This window comes from Trichoplusia ni, chromosome 26 (assembly GCF_003590095.1).
Source record: "Trichoplusia ni isolate ovarian cell line Hi5 chromosome 26, tn1, whole genome shotgun sequence".
In the NCBI taxonomy this organism is placed as follows: domain Eukaryota; kingdom Metazoa; phylum Arthropoda; class Insecta; order Lepidoptera; family Noctuidae; genus Trichoplusia; species Trichoplusia ni.
Genome location: NC_039503.1, coordinates 2019385 through 2044616, shown reverse-complemented (window position 1 = coordinate 2044616; position 25232 = coordinate 2019385). Strand labels below are relative to the sequence as shown.

The following is a 25232-nucleotide window of genomic DNA, read 5'->3' as shown; positions in this document are numbered from 1 at the left end:
TAGATTTTATTTATTGTAAAATGAATTCCGCTACTTGTAGTCAACAGAAATAATGATAACGTTAAACGGAACATACACGTGTTGCTATGCAAGTTAAACAAATGCCACGAACGTACATTCAATATTCATTATTGCACAAGAAACATTTAAAAATAACTGACAATCAAACATTGATTTTCCCTAAATACATTTACGTTGTAAAGTTAAACAATTTGAAAACATGGTCAAAATTTAGGCAATTTCGAAATATAAACTATACAAATAATCTCGATATTTTAATATTAGAACATAAACAAAGAAAATCTAAGATCTACAACTGGACAGAGTTCACATAGTCAACAGATAGTCACTTAACACTAAGTATACATCTACTCAACTTTATAATTGCACATCTATTGCACTTTACAAGATGCATTTACAACAAATTATTATTCACAGTTCTTATTTACAAGTTTCTGACATTTGTGAAGTCCTAAAGTATATTTTACAACTCCTTTCTCACCGATCAGCATTAGCCGAAATTCACACAATTATCTACATCCATTGCGTTGTTTAATATACAAGTTTAATCAATGGTTTTGAAATGTCCCTCCAATGTTTGCGGTCAAGGTCAGATTTGTTACACACGTTGCTCTATTCAAACGTAGTCGCAGCTTATGTGTAATGAGATCTAATCTAGCCACAATGTTTGTCAAAGTTTAATCCAACACGTATCCAAATATTATCCTAGTTTAGTCCAGATTATGACCAAAGTGTTCTAGACTGTTTTATCATTAAAATCAACAAAATCGTATAAATTTAGGACGGGAGCGAACTTTGGATCTAGGTACAAATGTAAACTAACCAAATTACCTGTATTCGGTATTTTACGCACAAATTAATTAATTCGTCATCGAAAATCTATTTCGTTGCAGCTTCCAATCTATTCCGAACTACGTCAATTTACACTCCTCGAATCTAAACGTCGAAACAGTGTAAAACCACTTTTCGTCACATGAAAAATACAAAATGGACACACTACAGGTTTATCCGAGGTATCGCACACAGTTAGACGTATATCTATCTACAAACACTCACTGTCCGTATGAATACAATAAAAGAAGCGTCACATTGTTTAGTAGGGTCGCCACACGGTGTTGCTGTCTGGCTGCGGATTACCTCTTTGTCCAAGAGTATTGACCCGGCCGTCCTCGCCCCTGGCCGCGGCGGCCGCGCACGAGTTCCCGCCGCCTAGCAGCAGCTCCTGGCCGTGGTTACCGTGCTGCCGGTGATTGTTCGTCGTCGACGAGATCTGGTCCATCATAGTTTGCAGCTCATTATGGTGGTTTTGTGTCGAGTGTATCGAGTTTGAATGTAGCGGGTGGAAGTTGTGTGTTTGGTTAGCTGCCGTATACAGTTGGCTGTATAACAAGCTCGCCGGGAGGACGGGGTACAGCGAGTTGTTACAGTTACTGCTCCCGTACGATGAGTTTTGAGATCCCATTAGTGACGGGAAGTTCGAGCTGTTTGTGTGATTGTGGCCGATGTTTGTGGACGTGTTTGAAGTGAGCAAATCGTCCTGGACAGGGGACTCGGGTTGTGAGCTGTTGTCGCTTAACGAGCGCGGTCCCGTCGACAGGCTGTAGTCGGTGTTGTTGTTGTAGCGCGGTAGCAGGCTGCCGTGGTGTGAAGGTGAGGAGCCCACTAGGCCAGACAGCTGCTGGTCCAAGTCGACGCCCGTCGTGTCCGGTAAAACTAAACAAAACATTAAACTAATTAGGAGGTGTAAGGTGATTATTTACAAACTTAATTATGGAATATGACCCAAAACTCCCAGATATATAAACCGTAGGTGTTACAAGGAACAATGCATCCCCTCATAAAACTCCCGTCATGGTTCCATTCTTGTGGAGCGTCCAGAAATAGCAATTGTTGTTAGCGACAGTATTTTAGTATGGTTTTAATATGGCTATATTTTTCGTTCATTGGGCACGCATCGGCAATAAATTCATCGGCCGGATCGGACGTGTGCGAGCTGCTGTAAATTATAATGAGAGCCGGTTAATGTCCGACTAGCGACCTTAGAGCATTTAAACGAGAGATGCCATAAAGCCGTTTAACTTTTGTGTGTGTAACTCACTTCATATAAAATCTAGATATTTCAAAACAAAATGTTTACGTTTTGTCTGGTCACAATACATACACATATAATATAAGTAGAAGTTATATTTTAATATGTTAAGCTCTATTTGAAGCACAAGAACTACAGCAGATACTTCAGATTTGCTAAAACCAGTACGATTTATTAGATTTGTAAAAGTATCTAACACCTAAACTATTTTAATTACAGACCTATGAGCAAATAATTTACACTTATAAACTTTTTGGTGGAGTTAAGGTTTGACCCAACGGGAAGGTAGGGTTTATTGTATAAAATTGAACAACTCCAACCATCTGATGCGAGCATACTCTTTGGCCACAGCCACACAGCGTTGTACGCAACCGATGTGAATTGTAAAAGAGTAAGTAATTTCAACCTACCGGCTAAATGAGTTACTGTTGCGTTTCAGTTGTAAACTGGACTGTTTGATTGGTCGCAGATTTGACGAGCTAAGGCTGAAAAAGCACTTAGCTTTGTCTTGCGATGTTCTTGATAAATATGAGGATACTTGTCAGTAGTTTAAGTTTATAGCAGTGGCTGTAACGACTAATACGGGAAAGGTAAATAGGTTACCCATTTATATTTAGCTACTAAATACATGTGCAGTTTTTAAGCGCTCTTTTTAGGCCTTACACATAATTAAATCTTCAACAAAATCCGTCTTTATTCTCAAAATACGGGAACTATAGAAACTGTTATTTAGGCAATGTAGCCTATAAGCCAAATCAGACTATATTAGGCTAGGTTTACAAGTGGGTCGATCAAAAGTTCAGGTACATTTGGTACACTCGGTCCGTAGATGGTAACATAACGAATTCGGAGGTAATGACGGGTAGCCAGAAGCTAAAAACTCGGACAACCAGTCTCTCCAGTGAGTATCATGTTGCCCAGGTAATTGGGTTGAGCGAGTTAGATAGGCAGTCGCTCCTTGTAAAACACAGTAACTGGTATCCATTTTGACTTTAATTCGACCCCAACTTCTGGTCTAAGGACGTTCTTGGGATAAGGCTAAGAGGATGATGATAGGTTTTTTACCAGTATTATTTGCCGTGAAGTCCTGCGTCGGCGTCTGATCAGGCACGGTACCGGCAAAGCCGAGTGCAGGCGGGTTGAACTGCGAGGCGGCGGGCGCAGCGCACGACGGCAAGTACGCGGGGTATGCGCCCGCACCGCCGTAGCCCCAGTGTGAGTTACTCGAACTTAACCCGAACTGACTCATATCTGGAAGGTAAGCGATGGTTAGAATGGGTAACATAAAAGCTTAAATAAAAAAAAAGTACAAGAATCGATATAATTATAACAGATTGTAACAGATTTGAGTCAAGATATCAGGATCAAGCTTAAAAGTATGAGAACACTGTATAATTATAGCAGACTTGGTCAAGATATTTTGGTTTTGAATTTTTCATAAAACAATTAGTTTTTTTAACAATAAAACATAAATCATATGAATTACGAGGGTAATTGTTATTAGAAAAACATGTTGTATCACTGTTTATTAAATTTGATTTGTGGTCGACTTAAAACAACAGCAACAATGGCATAATTCGATGGCACTAATAATCACACTACAATTCACAATTCATACTAGTGTAAAAATGTCATTGGCACCCATACAAGCATAACTTAATACATTTATTAAATGGCTGTATTTATGCGGCATACATTCAAACATCGGGCGTTTGTAATGAAAAGCACACTCGGCCGCATATAAAGATGTCAGGCGAGCCAGGGCCGGTACTGCGTACACTTTATTTTTTCCCGGTATCAGTGGCTTTTATTTTTCGGTATCACGGTTCCGTTTTTGGCCGGCGATCGGCGGACTCGGTTTTTATACGGTACGCGTTCCCGCCGCGTCGATTTGCGAATGTTTTTTTTCCCATTTTGAGCCGCATGAGTTGTTTTGGGGTAGCCGTGGATTTTAGCGGGCTCGTGCACGCTTGTTCGATTGCGTCCGCAGTCAGCTTTCAGTTCGATCCTCTTTTTGGCGTCGGCTGATTGAATCCGCGCTTTAGTGAACGTAGTTTAGCGTATCGCTTGGTTTGGCGACTCATTCACTTTTGAACCGCGTGCCTGTTATAAGGTTTGCTGTGGCATCATTCCGATTTAGATTTCTGTTTCCATGTTGCTGTTTTTTTGGAGTCGAAACTTTTTTACGGGTGTCAATGAATTTCGGTGAATGATGGTGTTTAATAAAGTTTGCTTTTATTTTATAAACTTCTCCCCTCAATTTAGTCGGCGATATTAGATTTAAAACCGAATAATCTAGAAATTCTGTTTTTGTGAGAATGTCGTATTTATAATGTAAAAGAACCGGTTCTTAATTGTTGTTTCGTGTATCACTTATCAAAACTATCAAGTAATCAATTACAATCAAACTCAACAGTAGTACAACTATCAGTAGTAAAATGCTAATCAGAAAATTACTTACTTTGGCAAGTAGTGATGGGCGGCATCCGGAATCCGCCGAGCGGATCCGGCGGGAACGGGAACGGGCGCTGCCCGAACGCGAAGTGGAACTGCTGCTGCTGCCCTAGGAGAGACAGCACTACATCAGTACGATACTAGCTGCCCTTCGAGATTAGCATTACTACTTATGCTACTAGTTAGGAACAAATATGGTGCTTCTTTAAGAGTTGATTATAATGTGACAGGCCTAAACATCAAAATAAAAACGCAAAGATAGTCATTTTGTCCTACATATATGTTTTCCCTTATTCTTAAAAAAGAGGTCTCGAAAAAGAAGGTTAAGTGATATAGATGAGGTGTTTATAAAAACTACTCTGACATGGTCGAGTTAATAGCATAGTTTAGTTCCACACAGACCCAAAATTTAGATCAGTATTCCACTCAATAACTCCAATTAAGAAAATTACAAGCTACTTCTTCTCCAAACATTTCGACATAGAAAACAAAATTCAAATAAATTAATATACAATTCTATTCTCAATTTAAATGCTCATGTAAACATGTGTGCAAGTGTCGGTGTCGTGTCAGGCGCTCTAGCGACACCCTTCGATTAGTCCCGAGACACTCGATAATTCATTGACACTCGCAACAATACGAACCCTCGCGTCGCGAACTGTGTTCGAATTAGTTAGGACTTGCGATCAAATATCAGTCTTATTGGAATTTCAATTTAGTTCCTCTAAGTTTTAAGTGTGTAGTTTGCACTTAGATGTTACTTTGTTTCCGATTTACTTATTGTTCTGTTATTCTGGTTGTTTCATTTTGTGAATCGTATAGGAATTTGAACTCAACTAGCACTAATGTAAAATTATAAGTATAACTTAATTTCCTTACAAAGTCCAAGTACGTGGTTATTTCATTGTTAACCGGAAAAAAGAACAGGAACAAAAAGTTTGTAAATTAAAAAATAAAGTATTCTAAAGGCCGGAGACATTAATTGCAACAAATTAAACAGAAAACAGAAGATTGCAGTAAAAAAAATATTCCCCATTTTTTTCTAATTGTTAACCTGTGAATAGCCTCTACGCTATTAATAGACATGATAACGATTATCTACTCAGTTAATACACAATTCAGTTTCTCGATCCAACACTTCCGAATTGCGTTGCAAATCAATCGAGTAACCAAGGCCGGCTATATCTGCGCGTCGACACATCATAACATGGGGTAAAGGGACGTGGTACGGTCAGCTACTAAAACCACTCATATTTTGTTAATCGGATTGTGTTAGCATAGTTCGGTAGCTGACGGGTTTGCGTCATTAGTGTGATTAGCCAAATTTTTTCTATTAATATTTTGGTATCTGATGGCATCTCGGTCTGGCTTGTTAGTCTTGTAGTTAGTGATAATGACTGCAATACCGGAGGTCGTGTCTTGGTGTATTGTATCTATGTATATTAATTATATGTATGTACTTAAAAAATATATAAGTACGTTTATCATTTTTCTAGTACTCAGCTAGTGCTAAGCTCTGCTTAGTTTGAGGCTAGGTGGCGCTGTAATATGATTGACTGGCCTGTTGGTCTAGTGGTGAGTGACCCTGACTGCTGTACCGGAGGTCGTGGGTTCGATTCCCACCCAGAACAAATGTTTGTGTGATGAGCACGATCATTTGTTCTGTGTCTGGGTGTAATTTATCTATAATATGTATGTATTTAGAAATATATAAGTAAGTTTATCAGTTATCTGGTTACCATAACACAAGTTCTGCTTAGCTTGGGATCAGATAACCGTGTGTGAGTTGTCTCTGGATATATTATATTATATATTATATTGTCTTATATCTTAATTATGCGCACATTGTTAACAATGCTTAATGCATACGTTTATGGAATACGCTCCCCTTATTTTCGATCTACCATTAAAACTCCCACTTGCATTCAGACAGTAATTAGGTATGTTGTAAACTCAATAATACCCAATGCTATAGATAATAATAGTTTGATCTTTCGACACGTCGTGTTAGTATCGAACGTGTTATATAAATAACACATTTACGCAATCAAGCTAATATGCTCTAAAAGTATGTATGAGTTTCATACGGAAATTGCGTTGCAAAACATTATTCTGCATCTGTAAACAAGTTGCAAATTAATTACTGTTTTATTGACCTAATGGGATTCTTGGTCTCAACAATATTTGTTTACATATCCACAAGGCATAAAATACTACGCCGTAGCTACTTTGCTACAAGAACTAATACAAAATTATCAAATTAAATTAAATAAACCATTGCTTTTATATACTGCTACTTCTGAAATTGAATATAAATATTGTTCTATTATTTTTGTCTAACTAGCTATTGCCTACTACTTCATTCACCCACAATTCGACCATCAACTGACAACAAAAAATTCACTCATTCATCCAACCGTCCTCAATTCCCAACGAATCAGACGAACAAGCACTCACCCGTTCATTTTTATCGATGCAGGTTTTAGTTCTACCTAAGCTCAGAATTTAAAGCTCTATTAATAGATCTACATCGAGATAATCTCAATTGCTTTAGTACACGGTGGGCGGTGTTACGGGGAATGTACCAAATAATTCAGGCGACAAAGCCGCATTGTCTGCGCTGGCACTCTTCACGCGCGACATAATTCAATCACGCTAAACCGGTATAGTATTTGGTTGCTTCATATCGGAGTATGTCAATATCATGTAGCTGTTGGTTGTATATATGAGAGGTATATATGTATGAGAGTCGTGATATGTAGATGTTTGTGAAATTGACTGTAAGAAGCAAAGTAAGAAGTCTGTATTAGGTATGACATTCGTTGAATATAATCGGTGTTATTTTCAAAGTTGTAGTATTTCACGTTTTATAATATTTTGTTTTTCTACACCGTTACGGGTTTATACTTTCAAGAAAACGAGCTGTGATATAAAATGTGAAGATAAGCAAAAATTGTAGAGCAAGTTACAAAAAAAACAGTTCTTTGGTACTCTACGCTGAATTCAGAATCAGTCTCCCACAAAATCCTATTAAACTTATAACCACATGCAGTCCGATACTCAGCACAAAAATGCATAAACGCACTTATACGGTCCGCGGACATTAAATTGACAAATGCACGCACACAAACAAAAACAATTGAAAGCACGGCTGGACGCTGTGCGTGTACACTTTGCTCTACGATACCTTGTAGGGTTGGCAATCTTTATTTCTTTAAAGTAGAGAATAAATAATGTACATAAATAAATCATGTTTTATTTTTATAAGTAAAATATTTTCACGGTTTGGATGAAGAAAAAGATAGTACCTAGTCATAGTAAGTAGTTAATTTTCTACATATTAATGGAAACTCTTATGCCATGACACATTTGGCATGTCAAGTCATGGTGACATTTGTAGATTGAAAAAAATGTTTATATTAATGTTCATTGTGCGACTTTGCACATTATTTGGCATCGCATTTGGTTTATCAGGACATCCATGCTTTAAAATGAAACATCCTATTCAATTCTTGTCTAAAACGATATGCCAAATACTTGTCGCGGCAGTCGCAACAAAACAAAATCGCTTGACAGCCCTATTAAGCGCACACATGCTCTATTCCCGTGCAAAAGGCTCCAGTGTATAAATCAACGGCGCAACAATTACACACTTTCATGGCAAGTTGGAATTAGAAACTGTCATTTGCACCGTTCGAGGGGCCCCCGGGTGGGAGCAAGGGGGTATTACAGATGGGAGGGAAAAATAGGGTGCGGGCAAGGGCTACTGTGGACCTGATTAAAGGATTACACCGGGGTGGCGTCCGGTCTAGTTAAATTTATAATGCCAAGTATTTCTACTAGTTAGCTTCTGCTTTAGAACGGGTCTGCTTGATCGCCGCTCGTTTAGAAGATTTAAGTTGGACTTTAAGCTTGATCTATAATTTATGTGTTTTGGACGTTACTGCTCGGATTCTATGGTATAAATTAGTTTACTACAACATAACTTTAATTAATTATCTCTTATTGATATATTATAATTCCGACCAAGCAAACTTGTCTTTTCTATTCTTTGAACATAAATATAACAAATAAAATCTTCAGTACAAAAGTTCATCACCCTTAACTATAGACAATACATGAAAGTTATGAGCTAAGTCGCCGTGTGACGTAAACAACGAACTTTAATGTCGTAAACATTCGAATGGTCCGGCGCAGGCGACGCTAGCGCCACACGCACGGGTGGTCCAAACGCGCAGCTCCCGAAATAACCCGAAATGAGCCGAACGCGCCTTAAGAAAAACATCGTTAATAGTCGGGCGATTATTAAATTGTAGTCAGCTACTGCCGACGATAAAACGTGCCACCCACTCAGAGGATAAAAATAAGTAAGGGTAGTGCAGTGTGTCCGGTGTGTTATTATCTGCACTGGTACAGTTACTGTAAACTTTGAAGATGTTTCAAACGTTTGGCTATACTGAATTGGAATATATTCTATAGAAGATCTTAAAATGTCCTCAAATTTCATAAAACTTTCTTCTAGGAACTTGTAAAAATGTGCCTAAAATATTATAGGTATTTTTATTTAATCAGTATTCGCCTAGTCTTGTCAAATATCGATACGGACACAGATCAATTAAAAGTTCTAGATAGACTAGTACAAAAATATTGAAGTCCTTAAAACGTATACATAATTTAAATTTACCATAACTCAGAACTGTCTTCAACCAAAACCGTTTCACGATTAGATAACCTCGAACAAAATTCCTCCCATGAATTGATAACTATAGCTATCGCGCCCATGTTAACATGCGTCGGAACTTACTAGAATTAAATAATTTATCGGCTCGTATAGACGGAGGCATAATAAATCAATATGCAGAGCATGCACACACGCGGCGGGGAGACGCCTCCCCGGCCCTTTCTTGACTAATTAATTAAACAACCGATTCATTACAGCAGCAGCCTCTTTGTACCCTCACATTCGTCTAGTGAGGTACCGACAGCATTCTGCTTTTATTCTGAAGGGTATTTTTTTGTTTTGTGGATGAATTTAGGGAATATTGACTTGATAATTTTCTTTTATTCGAAATATCATTTTTGTAACAGGCTTTCAATAAAATTGCTTTGTCAAGCCGCAAATGATAGATAATTAACTATTTTTTCACCTCAAGCTCAAAGAGGGGTTAAGCTTATTACTCAACGTCCACTACAATTTCAAGGGAACCGTTAGTTTCCTATGGCAACATTCAGTAACAGTCAATTTCTTACCAAAAACCTTCACTTTTCATTTTCCACATAACATCCAAGTAACCTAAAAACTTTAACAATTTTTTTCTAACCCTATCTCCACCGGTCTAACGGTACCTAACCCTTCACCCGCTCGGGTCTGAGCGACCGGCACTATCCCATGCTGCAATTATTTTAATTTCTCACGTGATGAGGATTGATCGAGAGTTAGGTGAGGTTCGGAGACCGTCGAGCCCCGTCATTAGTTACCGTCACCAGACGTAACTATTTAAATTGCTTTCTTGGTCCATTTGTTCGCTGTAGTTTTCGGTGATTGCTATTAAAACTGAAGTTTATTATGTTTTGTACCTGCGACACTAAAACTTTATATTTTTGCAAACTTTGAAATGACAAGATGTTTATTGTTTTTAAAGAACGTGCTTTGTGTGAAGTACGGTTACAATGAGGAATCGGAAAAAAGATATACGTTATCTATTTTTCTTCTTATCAAAATCGTAACAGTCAATCAATTTATTGTTTTAATACGTGTGTAGTATATATGAAACGTTATTCGTACTTCAGTAATTTATTTAAGTTCAAAAAACCAAAACCAAACCAAGAAACAAACGATAATCCTACTCCTTAACTCGAATTTCTCAGAATAACAAAGTCATAGTAAAAGAAGAAGAGTTAATTTGTGCTACAGAATTCAAAGCAATTAAATCATCAAACGAGAACGGTTCCTCCCTAAACCAGTAACATTTCCATTTAGAAAAGATTTATATCATTCACGTCAATGTCAAATATGATTACGTCATAACATGCTCAACCAATCAAAGCCTTCACCGTTCACTCGTTCAATCGTTCTAAGAATTCGCTCCCTTTTCACGGTGTCTGGAGGTCTACCATCGCCTCTTAAATTAAGAAGTAGCGGATGTATAAGTGAGACAGCGCTCTACACTGTATCGTGCGTCTCGCCTCCACAACCGCACCAGTCTTACTTTCGGAGGTTTTGGTAGAGCCCCGAACTCAAAAAGGTACATTTTGGCAAATTATTAATAAATTACCTTCATTAGGGCCGTTTTACAATGTTTTGCGGTTTCGCTCGTTTGTTGTCGAGTGTTTGGATATTTGGACGCTTTGATGTTAGGAGTGGGACTGCGTAAATGGAATAGTGAGGTGAAATTAATTGGTACGCGATGCGTGTTTGTTATTCAAATAATGTATTGTTGTGATTTTATTAAGTGGATTGTGATGATCATTAAGAGGGAGCTTCAATGTTTTTGTATTATGTATGAGACAATGTTGGTCTTATTTTTAGCTTTCTTTTCCTTTGTTTTGAAATATAGAACACTACACAGAAAAGCTCTTTTAACTGTAAATATAAAAAGTCACATAGTTTAAGGCCCTCAGATTTCGACCAATGCTGGTTCCAAAAACGATACAAACCCCACCAAATTTATGCGAAGTTTAAAAATTTTAAAGCTGGTAATTTGAATCATTCCAGACTATAAATCGACTCTAACACCAATATTTCCTTTAATGTAATAATAATATATACCATGATGTAGATGTCCCCATGCTAAACACGGGCCTCCTAAAATACCACCCATATTTAACAACCTGTATTTAAGTTATACACCTAAACCTAAGCTTTCCGTAGAGACGTTATCAAAAGCAGATTTATACTAACTGGTCTTAGACCGAGGTTCCCGAGGCCCATCCACCGTCACCTTGATGGCTTTGTTGTACGTCGTCACTTGAGGAGGCGTGGTCGACACTGTTATCGTTAAGGTAAACGATTTGCCTGAAACAAAAACAGTTGTTCGTTAAAACCTTTCAAAAAATGATTAAGTAATTCAGAAAACAAATGTTTTTTTTGTTTAAATGTCAATTCAGTCGTCGATTGATAAAATAAAATTAAAATGAATCCAACATTCATTCTTCCACATTGAATTGTACATAACTACATCCCCTTAACTCAGAGTCCATACATTTCATTAAATCGCTTCGTTCTGAAAAAGTAATTATAACAAACTGAAAATATTATTTGCGCAAACTTTTCACTCAAAGTGAGCGTAAGCCATAAATTCAATCTGTGGTCGCCACTCTTTTCGGCAAGCGCCCACTTTTTGTAGTTCGATTTTGATCACTTGTTCGAAAAGTTAAAAATTTATTGCCGGCTCGATTTCAATTTCTGTGCGCCGAATGAATTCGTTTTATATGAAATAGGCACTACAGTGCCGCGACAAATATTGTCAATCAAAACTCCCCAAGCCACATCGGTATATCAATATCATCACCGCTAACGCAAATTGGATTTTATCGCACTTATTACAAAAAAAAACCAGCTTCATAGGCGACCACTACAAAAAAAGTACAAACGAAAACAAGCACTTGAATCGAAACAATCTCATTCAAACGTGGAGTGTGTAAAAGAGCAACTCATCCGCAACACATGAGCGCGCGTCACAAACAGCGGCCCGACCACTTCATCACAGCGTAACGCCGGCAATAAAAAAAACATTTCCATCTGCGGAAAAACCACAGTTAATATTAAATGACCGTCCGTCAAAGCTGTATTGTAGAGCGTTTTGGCGGGCGCTCGCGCTGCGGGATGCAGCCAATACCGATTTTGTGATTTTTCCAGCGCCCCCTCGCGGCGCGCGCCTCCCTCGGGGGGTCGCGGGAGAGTGACATGTAAGCTTTAATGGGCCCGGGAGCGGCGAGCCGCCGGCTACACGCGAAAAAACTGAAAAAAGCCTCATTCATACGTGATTTCATGTGTAGGCTACTTTCTGCGGGCCCGGCGGTGAGACTCGTTAAAAATGGAGGCCGTACACGCAGCCAGCTTGTTGCGGCCTATCGGAGTTTATTAACGCGACCGGAGGAACGCTTGCACCGTTCGCAAAACAAGTGTTTGCGATGCTTTACGCTTTAGTCTACATTTTATCACAAACGGCTGATCTACCCCTGTTTTAGGAGGTTGTTTCAATATTCAAGCATGTTGCTAGTTTATGTTGTGATCATGATTACCTTTTTGCATGATAGTAGTTGCTAAATGATACTGTGTACATTATAGTGCATTTCCCTCAGGTAACGGAAAGAAAATATGCCTTGCTTGTTTTGCAGGCTTTTCCAAACGTTTGCAATAATTCGCGAACTTTAATTCCAAACTCAATTCCCCAACCACATTACATCACCATTATTATTTCATTTCCAAAAACGCGGCACAACAAACCAGTGTTACAATGCGTCAAGACAAGGCAATGAGTGATGGGTTAGTAGTTCGGTGCCAGTCGGTACCATCGTCTACGGCGCGCCAAAATAAATAACCCTACTTAATGTAGGGGCCACACGATACGTGTTTTTAGGGTTCTGTATAAAAGGATAAAATTCGAATCGTATAACTAAGGCTCCGTTGTATATCTTTCTATCACCAGGCTGTACCTCAAAACCGTGATATTTAGACTGTCGGAATTATCCTACATGATGTATTTCAGTTTCCGTTATAACAAGTAACAGCATATAAAAATCGAGATCAAAAAAACGGTCAAAATAGATTATTTTTTGAAACTTATTTCTCTATAAGTATCCAAGTCGTACGGAACTCTTAGTGTCGCGAGTCGGGCTCGTACTTGGCCGGTTTTTTACGAGTTCACAATTTCCTCACTCGAGCCGCGACAACCTTCGATTGACGGGGGAAGTTTGTGAGTTCGGCTCGTTATCTACTGTGAAATGCTTTACCAAGTGTTATTGTGTCGACCTCATTTGTATTGTTTGATTTATACCATCTTGTTTACAGTTTACAAAGGTTTAAAAACTGAATATCTTCGATTTTAGTAATCAGTCATTTCATTATTTTTTATTATCATTATTCCATTGACTCTAATCCGCTTTAATTAATTCTACCATTTATAAATGTTAGTAATTGATTCCGTTAATAAGCTAACATCAGTATTCCAAAACATTATGATAAAAGCTATATTAACTTATTAAGAATTGAATCTTATACTTGTGCTTTTCTTGAATACGATAATGATAACTATTCGTGAGATCTAAGCATACGTTGGTAACTTTAGAAGTTAATTTACATAAAATAATACCAGCCCATAAATGTCCCAATACTGAGCACAGGCCTTTTCCCAAATGGGAGGGTTTCATCATTGATCGGGGGTTTCGAGTTACAATATTTGGAATTCATGTTACCTCACGATGTTTTCCTTCACCGTTTGTCAGTGACGCCTTGGAATAGTTATCAAAGTACATAAATAAAAAACAAAAAAGTATTTTCTGTTTGGTATATACATCATCAAATTAGTCCTTCCACTTTTGATTGAGCGAATTCCCGAGTGTCAGACTTGCTGGATAGGAAACTGCACGCCAGTAACTTAGGAACAAAAAAAACCTAGTTGTATTGAACTGTTTAGAACTAAACAAAAACGATTGAAATCATCTGACTACTGACAAGTATGTTCAATTCAAAGAAGTCTGGTCTTTTGAGCTGGTAGTTTTTGGTGACGTTATAGGATGAGTATCTATGTTTTGTTGTTGTATTAGATTTCAAAGAAACCTTGTTGTAACAATGAGTACAAAACTCCTTAGTGCCGGTAGGTAATGGAGCTGGCGCGGCGACACCAAGTTTCAACTTCTGTTGCAGTGCGACATCTTAATGTGTTCGTAGATTAACATGTGGACATCCCTTAACGAAAATCAGTCTTGAAATAGTACTGTTTTGTTCCTTGAGTTTTTTTTTTGGCACTTGTTTCTATTTTGACAAAGGTTTAATTCGGGTTGTCGGTTTCATTATGCATAGCAGTTTCAATTATACATAGTAAGTAGTTTGGGCTTACAGTAATGTTAATTGACAAATGAAAGAGGAGACTTAGAAATTAATTGGTTTTTTATAGTAATTACACGTACAGGTAGTAAGATTAACAAGCAATAAGATTTTATGAATTCCTACGTCTCTCTCTCACTCTATACTATAGTTCAAATTCTTATATAAAAGAAATTCATACTCTTAAAAGAAAAGTTATCTACAGCAGGTACAGATAGCAACAGACTGCATAAAGACCAGATTGATTCTATTCATTCGATGACATAACATCTAAAAAATATATACCTATGAAGATATGCAACATGAAGACGCTATTGTAACCAGTAGGACTGGCAAAGAGGATGTATACCATACAAACCTCTATTGTTACAAAAAAGCAATCTTCGCTGCCTTAAAAAAGGACATCACTTCTCGACCGCATCCAGACAATTCCATCGTCGTCTAGCGACATTCCCTAATAGCTGGATGCAATCCAATTTGACAGCTGTCAAATACACTCGTCGGCTTGTCGCAGTCGCAGCGATTACTAAGCGTCGTAGTCGCGATAACGACGTGCTAATGCCCTTGCTGCTAATTGAGTGAATTAATATGGCCGTGTAAGCTAGGTGTTGCGAATGACGGTTGTATGGATGATGTATGTAATCGGTAGGATTGTAGGTATGGGTAGATGTGTGGGATGTGCTTTGATCTTGGTAGGTAAATGAAAAATATAATGGGATCGGATTCCTTGTGAAAGATTTTGTATTTTTCTTTTTGGATTATGACGTATAAATTAAAAAATCAAACTGAAAAGTATAATCTTGAAACTTATAGTTTCTTTTTTGTTCTAAATGTTTTACAGTATGTTTTTTTTTCTATATAAACAAAAGAAAATTTTAATTTAGAAGAAAAAAATAAACTGTTATCGATATCAAGCCGAGCGGAGAACGTGACCGAGTACGCGCAACAGTACTCGCCATTCAACGATTCCGCAAAGTTATCTAACACTCATAAACCAAAACCAAATATTGCAATGACATTACAATATTTCAGCGGCACATTCAACTCCAATAGCTAAACTAATAACAAAACGCCGGTTAATAGAGCGTGAGTGAGTCGCGCCACAAAGCATAGTTACGTAAGTTGCGGGTTGTGCCGTTAGCAACTACCCGAAACCAAGGGGCGACCGTAAATGAAATGGTAGTTTTCCGTGGCTAACCGGCTAACCGGGCTGGTACCGGCCCGGTCCGCACCCGGTTAACCGGCGCCGGCTGCGGCCGCGTTATGGTTGACAAGGGCTGTTATGTGTGACGGGCGGCGTGCGTGCGGCGCAAGCGGCCCTCCGCGCGGGGCCGCGGTGTTTGCGTGCCGGCTAAAACCTTTCTGAAAACGTTTGTCGAGTTTAATTGTGGTATTGAAGGGTACACTGAGGTCGACTCTGTCTTCGTATCGACTTATTTCCATACATCTTTACTAGGTTACATAGCTGCTTGTTTACATGGAAAATATTACGCAATCTGTTGTGTAATTCCTAATTAAGTCTGCAATTTACATTAAGAAAACACATCTCCGAGGTCTATTCTCAAATCGAGCGCAACAAAAACAAAACACAAATCCTTAGCGATCAGAAGGTGGATCATAAAACGCTACAATAAAGTAATGCTATCGTCCCACGCGCCCACAATGTATTCAAATAAAGAACTCTTCAAAGGAAAAATTTTATTCAAATGGCGATGCGACCGCAGCGTGCTCGCCCCGCCTCCTCGGAAGAAGTCGCTTTCCCGACCTTTTCCATTGGCTGGCGAGCGAGAAGGCGGGCCTTCTTCAAGTCTTCGAGACTAACTTTTCATTTGCACAGCACTGAAATATAGCTTCAGATTAAAGCGCAACGTGGAACTTCGCTGCGGTTTCTCTCGAGACGTATTTTTTGTTCGAGCCGGCCTAAGTAATATGCAGTAGATCTTCAATTTCCATTAATAACTTGCGGGAGCTTTTTCTTTACTTTATTAAAAGCCGGTTCATATTGGAATTTTTAAGGAAGGTTTTTTTAGTAAAAATGTAGAAAGGAGCTTGAAAAATTAATTAGCAGGATCAGGCATACAAGACATTGCAGTTTACTTCGTCTTATTGATCGGGCTTCTTCCTCTCTACGTTAAATTATGTAACTTGTGTGTTGGTAGATAAGAATCGTATAGATTTAGAATCTTTGAGCAGGACGTTTGTTTTATTTAGCTAGCATACAGATATTAGATTGCTAATTGGATCAATCTTTTTAAATTATATCTGTCAATTTTAACGTTAGAATAGTCGTTTCTTTCGTCATCGGAACTAAGTACTTAAACTTGATTGGCTCAAATAACTATGCATTTGTGGGTTAAACTATGACTAAGGTATGAAAAATGAAAATGTGATCTTTAAAAACCTGTTATACAATTTGGCACGGCTTCTAAATGTGTTGTGACCAATATTCATTGATATCAAGAAACTCCCAGAGATGATAAAACTAGTATTGAACTAAAACTCTGATACCCAGCTGGCTACTCTTTACTGGATCGTGCTATGAAGAAGCTCCAAAGCGTTAGAGAATCTCTAAGACTCTTTTGCTAAATTCCGTTTAAAACAAAGTGAATGTTGGAACGCTTTTACTTTGGAGGCTACTTTTCAGAGTAGATCTTGGTTGCTAAAACTTTTATGGACTTCCATGGTCTGCTTATTGGCAGAAGATTCCGGAAGAAATGCAATTTAGACAAACCTAGAAAAACAGATGTAGAGTATTTAATATTTGTTTTGTAAATTATAGCTGTTATGTTTCTGTGGGAGAGAGACAACAAATATCTTTAGGTGTAGCTGCATCACATTTTCAAAACGGTGACTTGTGATATCACCACGACACAAGTATTCAATTGCTTAATGCGGGAGTCGCTTTTAAATACACGTCCACTGCTCTCCACAATATGTAGAAGAAAGCGCATATCAAGATCATCAACGTGATAATTTTCGCTTAAAGCGTTCCGATACATTCATATATAGTGTTGTGAGCTTTTCACATCACTATAAGTACGTTATGAGTAGGTATAGAAATAAGTGATCTTAATATAAGTTAGACAATCAATCTTTTTTCTTAGTTTGTAGAAACAGCGTGAATAAAATTTTATTATAGTAAGCACTTAAATTGCTCGAATTTTCCGTCCATTATGCCTAAGTCTGAGTCACTGGAAACACACCTTGTTACTTCTTCTCTTAAATGATTGGTCTTTTATTTTATTTAAAACTAGCAGTTGCCCGCGACTTCGTCCGCGTGGTAAACAAACCCGTAGTAAATCATTTTGTTCTTTGTCAATAGTATTAGCAGCGTACGCAGAAATAGGTTTTCAATTCTACGCCTTTGGTTACATCATCGTTGTGTCAAACAAACAATCAAATCTTTTCTCTTTATAATATTAGTATAGATTTATCTGACTACTTCTAGTAAAATTGAGTCAGTTTTTCTGTTTTACGCTGTCTTTGCAAACATAAGTATGTATGTCAAGATATATTATATTTAGGAATATGCATGAGAATGACATTTCGGAACAATGCACCTAGAGTAATATATACTGTAACGTTTTAAATGTGCGTCAAAAAATCGCCTATTTTTGAAATATATAAAAATGATATTGATTTTGACGCACTAACTGGGTTCACATCAACCAAAATAAGATGCTTCCTTGCCAACCAAACTAGTTTCAGAACTCCGTTTTTGAGTAAAATTTACCAAAAATTTCGTTATGAAAATTGTTTAGGAACTTCCTATCGTTTCAATTGCACTCAGCTAAATAGTTTTGTATTTAAATATTTTTAATACTAATATTTGTTTTAAGGACGGAATAAGGTAGTTATCGCGTGTAAAAAATACCAAAATTAAATTTGAAAATTACACTGTTTTTTCGAAGCGGTTTGAATATTTATGAATATTGATTTGTTTCTTTTCATATATTGTTTTCATTTTACATTAAATAGCTATTGAAATATTATTGTGTACCATAAATTCATAAAGTTTGGATCAGTATTTTTTATTTAAAGTCGGTTGTATGCTTTTGATCTTAAAAATATTATTGCTGTATGTAGTTAATAAGCCAAAAAATACATTATTTAGGTGAGGCCTATTACAAGATAAAACTGAATACCGCAACGCAAAATGCAACGATACAACTTTTTGACCAAGAGTAGGTAGTAAAAAAGCATATGTGGGGAATAGTAGGCTAAAACAGGTGGATTGGAATTTTCAGATAATTTTTATAGTTCGACCATCTAGTTTGCTCATATCATAATCAGATTCGTAATTTATTCAGTGACTTTTTAGTTCACAGTTGTAAGTTACAACATATACATACGCATAGGCATAGACAACATAGAGATAGAAGAGAAAAGACAACACATAATATACGATACTTCGAATTGTGCTTCTGGGTATGTTGAAAGTTATAAGAAGGTGCGCATCGGAAGAATACTTGACACATAAGAACCTTTTTCTGATGCAACGATGATTTATTGAAATGAAACAAAATAATTTATTCTGCAAATAGGATAGACGTCATCACTTTTACATGTCATTTTTTTAAGCTAGCTGAAGTCGACATTTTCCAGCTGGCTACCCTGAGAAGAAACGTCCAAACCAACTATTGAAAATATTATCCGGTTTCCAGTGCTTCATTCGCATTTTTATTGTCAATCAATCAAAAGACATTACTATTAACATACACATGAAAAACATAGGACATTATATGCCCTACAAAAACGGTGTGACTGTGGGAACGAGCATCACTTCATCATCGTGATCATCACTTATACATTTTTATGTACAAATGCGGACAGTATCTTGTTCATGTCTATTCTACACTTGCATAGGTATTGATAAATTCAGCTTTGCTATCAAACGCAACATAAACTCAATTGAATCCGTTTTTAAAATCTTATTCTGTTTCTACCATTTTCATCAGTAACGGGGTCAGTGGTTTCAATAGTAAAAATAAACTACACACCATACCATTTCGAAAGGAGGAAAATATACAATTAAATTACATTACACACGTCATATATAGGTTTCAAATAAAATTAAAGCCGGAACGATGTTGGATTATTTTAATTATTTTTTTTCTTTTTTTGTACTTATTTTAAGTGTAGATATGTACATTGTAAATGTTTTAGTAATATTTTTTACTAGTTAATTTAGTAAAATTAGTAATAGTTGTAGATAAAATGAGAAAATAATTATCGAAAAACCTTACAGATTGTATCATTAAATATATGATGTAAATTCCATACATAAAATGAATGAATGAAAAATGATTACATAAAATGTCCAATTATAAGCAGTTTTATTTTTAATTGTCAGGCTGCCTAACTGGTGAATCGATTACGAAGGGGTTGAATTATTCATAGGGGCCATGGGGATAGTGTCTAAGCAACCTGTCCCCATGTCACTTGTAACGTCATCTGACACTAAAACGAAGTGTATGGCGATGTCAGGGAATCAGTAATATATGCAAATATTTAGAAGAGAATGCGGTCATCTTATATGTTCTTCTTCTAATATATAAAATTCCCGTGTCACGATGCTAGTTACCGTACTCCTCCAAAACCGCTCAACCGATTATTACCAAATTTTATATGCGTATTCAGTAGGTCTGAGAATCGACTAACATCTATTTTTCATACCCCTAAGTGATAAGGGTTGCTCACACTAAAGAAAATTATTTTGTTTTTTGGACGAAATTGTTTGTTTTTATTTTTCGTCTAATGTGGCATTAAAAATACATACAACTAGAAAAAAAATCGGCAAAATAACGTTTGCTGGGTCAGCTAGTATAATATGAATTTTGATGATTAACAATTGGTTCGGAAAAAAAACGTTTATTTTTTGTTTTTGTATTTTATTTTGTTGATTTTAGTACTTTAATTTTTTTAGTACGTTATTGCGACTTAAGTTGCTATAGTTTTTTTTAATATATCCTGATTTAATTCAAGTCAAGAAACGTGGTTCTTTTAAAAACAGGTCCAACATGTAGAGGACTTGTTGTCAACATTGTATGACGGGCATTCAACATATCATCGACGGCTCAAGGTAGGAAAGCGAACGCCAGTTATTATTTTTCTTCTTTAAAACAAATTACCAAAACTACTTCAAAAACCAAGAACTCACACGTACAAAAGGCTTCTCATATGTTTTGTGATCACAGCCTCTTGTCTTTGTTTCTTAAAATATAGGTACGCCACAAAACTCATTCTTACGGCCTAGAAAATAGAGTTCAGACAGACATTCATTTAGTTACTGATGTTAAGTCAATTATACAGTCAGCAATAAAGTTAATGCACAATTTAGATTAACAATAAATATTATTATAACATAGATTTGGTGTTAAGAAAATTGTAACTATAGTAAGAAACTATATTTCATTACATAATCATAGTTGCCGATTTATTTAATTTAAAAATTAAATAACTATGGAAGTTTAATTAAAAATAATTGTGTCCATTATTAGTTTATTTGTAAATTTAATTTAGCTCATTGTCTTGCATTGCTGACCGTCCCTTAGTATGCAATATTGTAATCGGGACGTACGATGAGTGGCGTGCACCCTTCACTCCACCCTACAAGGGTCGCAGCATCCGAGCGATGACTGGGACACGTTTCATTCACGTTATAAGTCCACCTAACCCCTATGCAAGCAGGTTGATTGCACATCTCATAAAATTACTACGAAATTAGACGAGTATGTTTTCAATAAACGGGGAAGATAAGGGATGTGTCAGTGAGTAGGTACAATGGAAGTAAACCTCAGAAAAATATCGAAATTCAATTTTATTTTTTATGTGCTGAGGCTTATATTTGAATGCCTAAGACTTTTAGTGTTTATTAATCAGTTATGATTGAAGAAAGGGAAGAGAGGGAAGAATATTCAGACGCTTTATTGTTACAGCTTTTCTTTTAATTAATTCCAATTGCAATTTTGCCTTTGATGTAACAGAGAAGTTTGTACAGCTTAGCGCTGAATCAGGATAAAACTTAAGATAGACTTAGAAATTCTTCATTTATCTCTATACTTCTATACTAATATATAAAGCTGAAGAGTTTGTTTGTTTGATTGCTTGTTTGTTTGTTTGAACGCGCTAATCTCAGGAACTACTGGTTCAAATTAAAAAAATATTTTTGTGTTCAATAGATCATTCATCGAGGAAGGTTTTAGGCTATAAACCATCACGCTGCGACTAATAGGAGCGATGATACAATGGAAAATGTGGAAAAAACAAGGTAGATATAAATCATAACTTATATCTTCTAACCACGCGGACGAAGTCGCGGGCAACAGCTAGTTTGAGATACAAGGCAACTTTTAAGATGTAGCAGAGATGGTTATAGGCTGGATCAAGCTATTTACATTCTATAGTTAATATTTTTGGCAAATTTTGTACTCATAACGCAGATTGTACTTTAACAGTACAACTTACTGTCCTAAGCAGAGAAGGCCAGAGGCCTTTAAGCACCCTTAAAAGACCCCGGATCCCTTGCAATGTTTCTATATAAGATAATTAATGATAATTAGTATGTGACTAAAAGCCAATTTATATTTTTAATAATTATTTCTACTTGCTTTGTAATTCTTATTAAATGGGTTGGGAACTATGCGTCTGAGTCGCAAAAAACGTATTTTTTACCAGTAAGAAACAATTTTAAACGATCTTGAAAGTATAAAATAGTAATAATGAACTGTTTCACTTTCCGTAGGAATAACAATTTGATAAGGACTTTGGTAGTTCAATTTGTGTAACAAATTAAATTATAGATTTGTAATGTTTTTTTTCTGTACATTAATATGCATCATCACATAAATCTGTATCACTGCAGTCATGAACTTATAAGAAAACATTGTCAATTCGTCTCGGAGTAGCATCGATTTTTTTAACTGAATATAATAATACACCGGATGGTTGGCGCTCTTTGGGGGAGGCCTACGTTCAGCAGTGGACGGCGATAGGCTGAGATGATGATGATGATGATGATAATAATACATGGTGACAGTATTTGCTAATATGTGACTGTTTGTTTATCAATAGGTACTCAGTTATAATTTATTGTGAACAGACAAATACGTTCTGTGGACGAAATTCGATTTAAATTTAGATAACAAAACTGGTTATCGTGGTTTTGATCTGTGGAATTGGATTGTATAGTTGAAATGAAAATTGACAAAATATTGGTGTTCATAAAATAGTTTGTATTATTGTATTAAATATAAAGTCAACACTAATTAATGCTTGTAGAAGAGTGTTCGATAAGAATATGATTTAAAAAGAAGACTTTGTTGGCCGGCGGCAAATTATATTATTGTACATTTTAAAGTGTTTTTTTACATCAGCTTAACACCATTTAATTAGCAACATATATTATTAATTAAAACTCATAAAAAACGGAAATCTAAGTGCATAAGACAAATTTAAACTTTATCTAAGGAGAAATTCGCTCAAAACTTAGGCACCTGCCCTTCGCAAAAAGTAAACTTTCTAAGAAAAGGCGGGCGGGACACTCATTGGGCGGAAATAGCCGCCCAAATCTCCCGCCCTCCTTATTTGACATTCGCGCAATTCCTTAAGTTGCCCGGAAAAAGTTTCAAGTACTTTGCAATGTCACCGACTTTTCCCCTACTTAAGAAGTTTGAAGATATATTTGCAAGTTATTATTGTGTTATCCTACTTGTTGCAGTTATTGTGACTTTGTTTTGCTGTCGGAAAGGTCGCTGATTTGTTGTTTTTTTTTTGCTCAAATATTGTTGCGTGTGTCGCGCGACGATTAATTTTTTATTTATGAAATGGTTTGAATAGAAAGTTTAATATTATATTTATGACTTTTTAAATCATTTAGTTTCTTTTGCCTACGTGAGATTCTATTTGATGTATATTGTTTAGTGATTTACACTATGTTGACGACTATTAGAATGTTTTATATAATCACTAATATTCATTGTACACATAACTGCACCTTCAGCACTCACCGCGACCGCTGCGGCCGACGAATCTCAAGTCGTTGAATTTGGCGACCTGGTTCTTCATGACCGCGGAACTGTTTCGGAGCTCGGCGCAGCAGTTCTCGTCGTTGCCGGCCCTCACCGTCACCAGCGTGCCGTCACCCACGTCGCCTAGTGCGACCACTTTGAACGCCACAGGTAGAGTCTTGTTGGAGCGCCAGTGCGGCGGCAACACGGTGCACACGAAGTGCGGGCTGCCGGTGCGCACCAGCTCGCCGGGGTGCTCCGACAGGAAGTCCCCCAGCGTGCGCTCCGCGAGGATGTCGGACGTCATCTTGGTGTACGTCTCGTGCAACAGCGTGGAGCTCGTGTCCGGCGACACGGCGCCGCTGCTGGCGCCCGTCAGGTGCATCCTCGACACCCGAGCGCGCTGCGTGCTACACATAGAGTCTGCTATCTGCAAGCTATTGCTACATGTCACTACTCAACACATCTCCGACATTTTCCACGGCTAAGCACCATTGTCACATACTACTATCATAATAACACTGAGACCGAGTCGGCCGCACTTCTAAGACGGTCCCAAGTTTCCGTAAGAAGGGCCGCTGTCGAGACGTGACAACACGTTGCTAGGAAACGCGCGCGTGGCCACTTGACGCGGTGACGTCACGGGCGGCCTTGCCACACTTTTTTCCCCGGTGAATGAAAAGTTCGGCGGCGGGCGGGCGAGGGACGCGAGGGGCCGATTTTTTCCGGCACCGAGGGGTGGCTCCCCGTACGCGGCGAAAAAACTTTTCACTAGTTTCACTGACGGCGGCACTTTTTGCAGACCGCGTATTTACGCGATCGCCGTACGCACGTCCCTCTCACTTTCAGCGTTGTCGACTATCTTTTTTGAATTTTTTGGAGTTTCGTTTTCAGTTTCGCTTTCGCGTTCGGTACATCGGCGTCGTGTTTACGCGTATGGGGTGCGTGGCGCGGGACGCGTGCGACGCAGCTCGCGGTCGTAGTGCGACTCGTAGCGTATGGGGCTCGCAGCGCTCGCTTGCGGTGACCGCTCGCGGTGGCTATTAATACGCGGCGTACGTCCGCGCCCGTCGACTTCGGACAAAGTTTCGCGGGCGAGTCGGTGCGGCTCGGCGGCAGCGGCGGCGGCGAGCGAGAGGCGGCGACGGCGCGCGGGCGCGGCGGGCGGCGGAGCGCACTTTGCGGTCAGGGTGGGTTGGGTTTAAAGCCGCCGAAGGATAAAACATACAAATAAACACGTGTTCGCGCCGGCGCGAGCGAGAGATGCGGCAAGAGCGGCGGTGCAAGCGGGATGGCGCGCGGCTCTTGCGGCATTTAGCAGCCGACCCGCCGGCAGCCGGCCGACACCAAGCCAACGTGCCCACCTCTACCACGGCCATGCACCGTCACCACACTGGTTCAGTTTTAGAACTAAAGTCATTATTGTGCAGAGTGAACAAATAAGTACTACGCACTTCGTGAATGTTAAATAATTTAAATTAGAAGTGAAGAGTTTTAAGAGGAATAATTATTTATTTAAACAAAAATAAATATAACTAAATAAACATAACCTAAAAAAAAATTACGAATCGTTTTAGCAAACGTTAAAAAACACTTTCAAAGACAACAAATA

The 25232-nt window shown here is 37.9% G+C and overlaps 1 protein-coding gene across 1 annotated transcript; it reads right to left on the bottom strand.

Annotated features, from left to right (window-relative positions):
• LOC113505641 (runt-related transcription factor 3) lies at positions 1 to 24647 on the bottom strand. Its single transcript, XM_026888443.1, has 5 exons — positions 23621 to 24647; positions 11466 to 11579; positions 4572 to 4688; positions 3176 to 3361; positions 1 to 1734 (listed from the first exon to the last, which is right to left on the bottom strand). The coding sequence occupies exons 1-5, from the start codon at positions 24036 to 24038 to the stop codon at positions 1115 to 1117; spliced, it is 1455 nt and encodes a 484-aa protein (XP_026744244.1). The 5' UTR covers positions 24039 to 24647; the 3' UTR covers positions 1 to 1114.
• Positions 24648 to 25232: the final 585 nt, after the last annotated feature.

What these genes read in the sequence shown, in the direction of transcription:
- LOC113505641 (XM_026888443.1), bottom strand. Translation starts at nt 24,038, where the DNA reads ATGTGTAGCACGCAGCGCGCTCGGGTGTCGAGGATGCACCTGACGGGC. An exon ending in GGAACCTCGGTCTAAGACCA is followed by an intron (nt 4,689 to 11,465) that starts GTTAGTATAAAT and finishes GTACTGATGTAG; the next exon opens with TGCTGTCTCTCCTAGGGCAG. An exon ending in GCCCATCACTACTTGCCAAA is followed by an intron (nt 3,362 to 4,571) that starts GTAAGTAATTTT and finishes CTTACCTTCCAG; the next exon opens with ATATGAGTCAGTTCGGGTTA.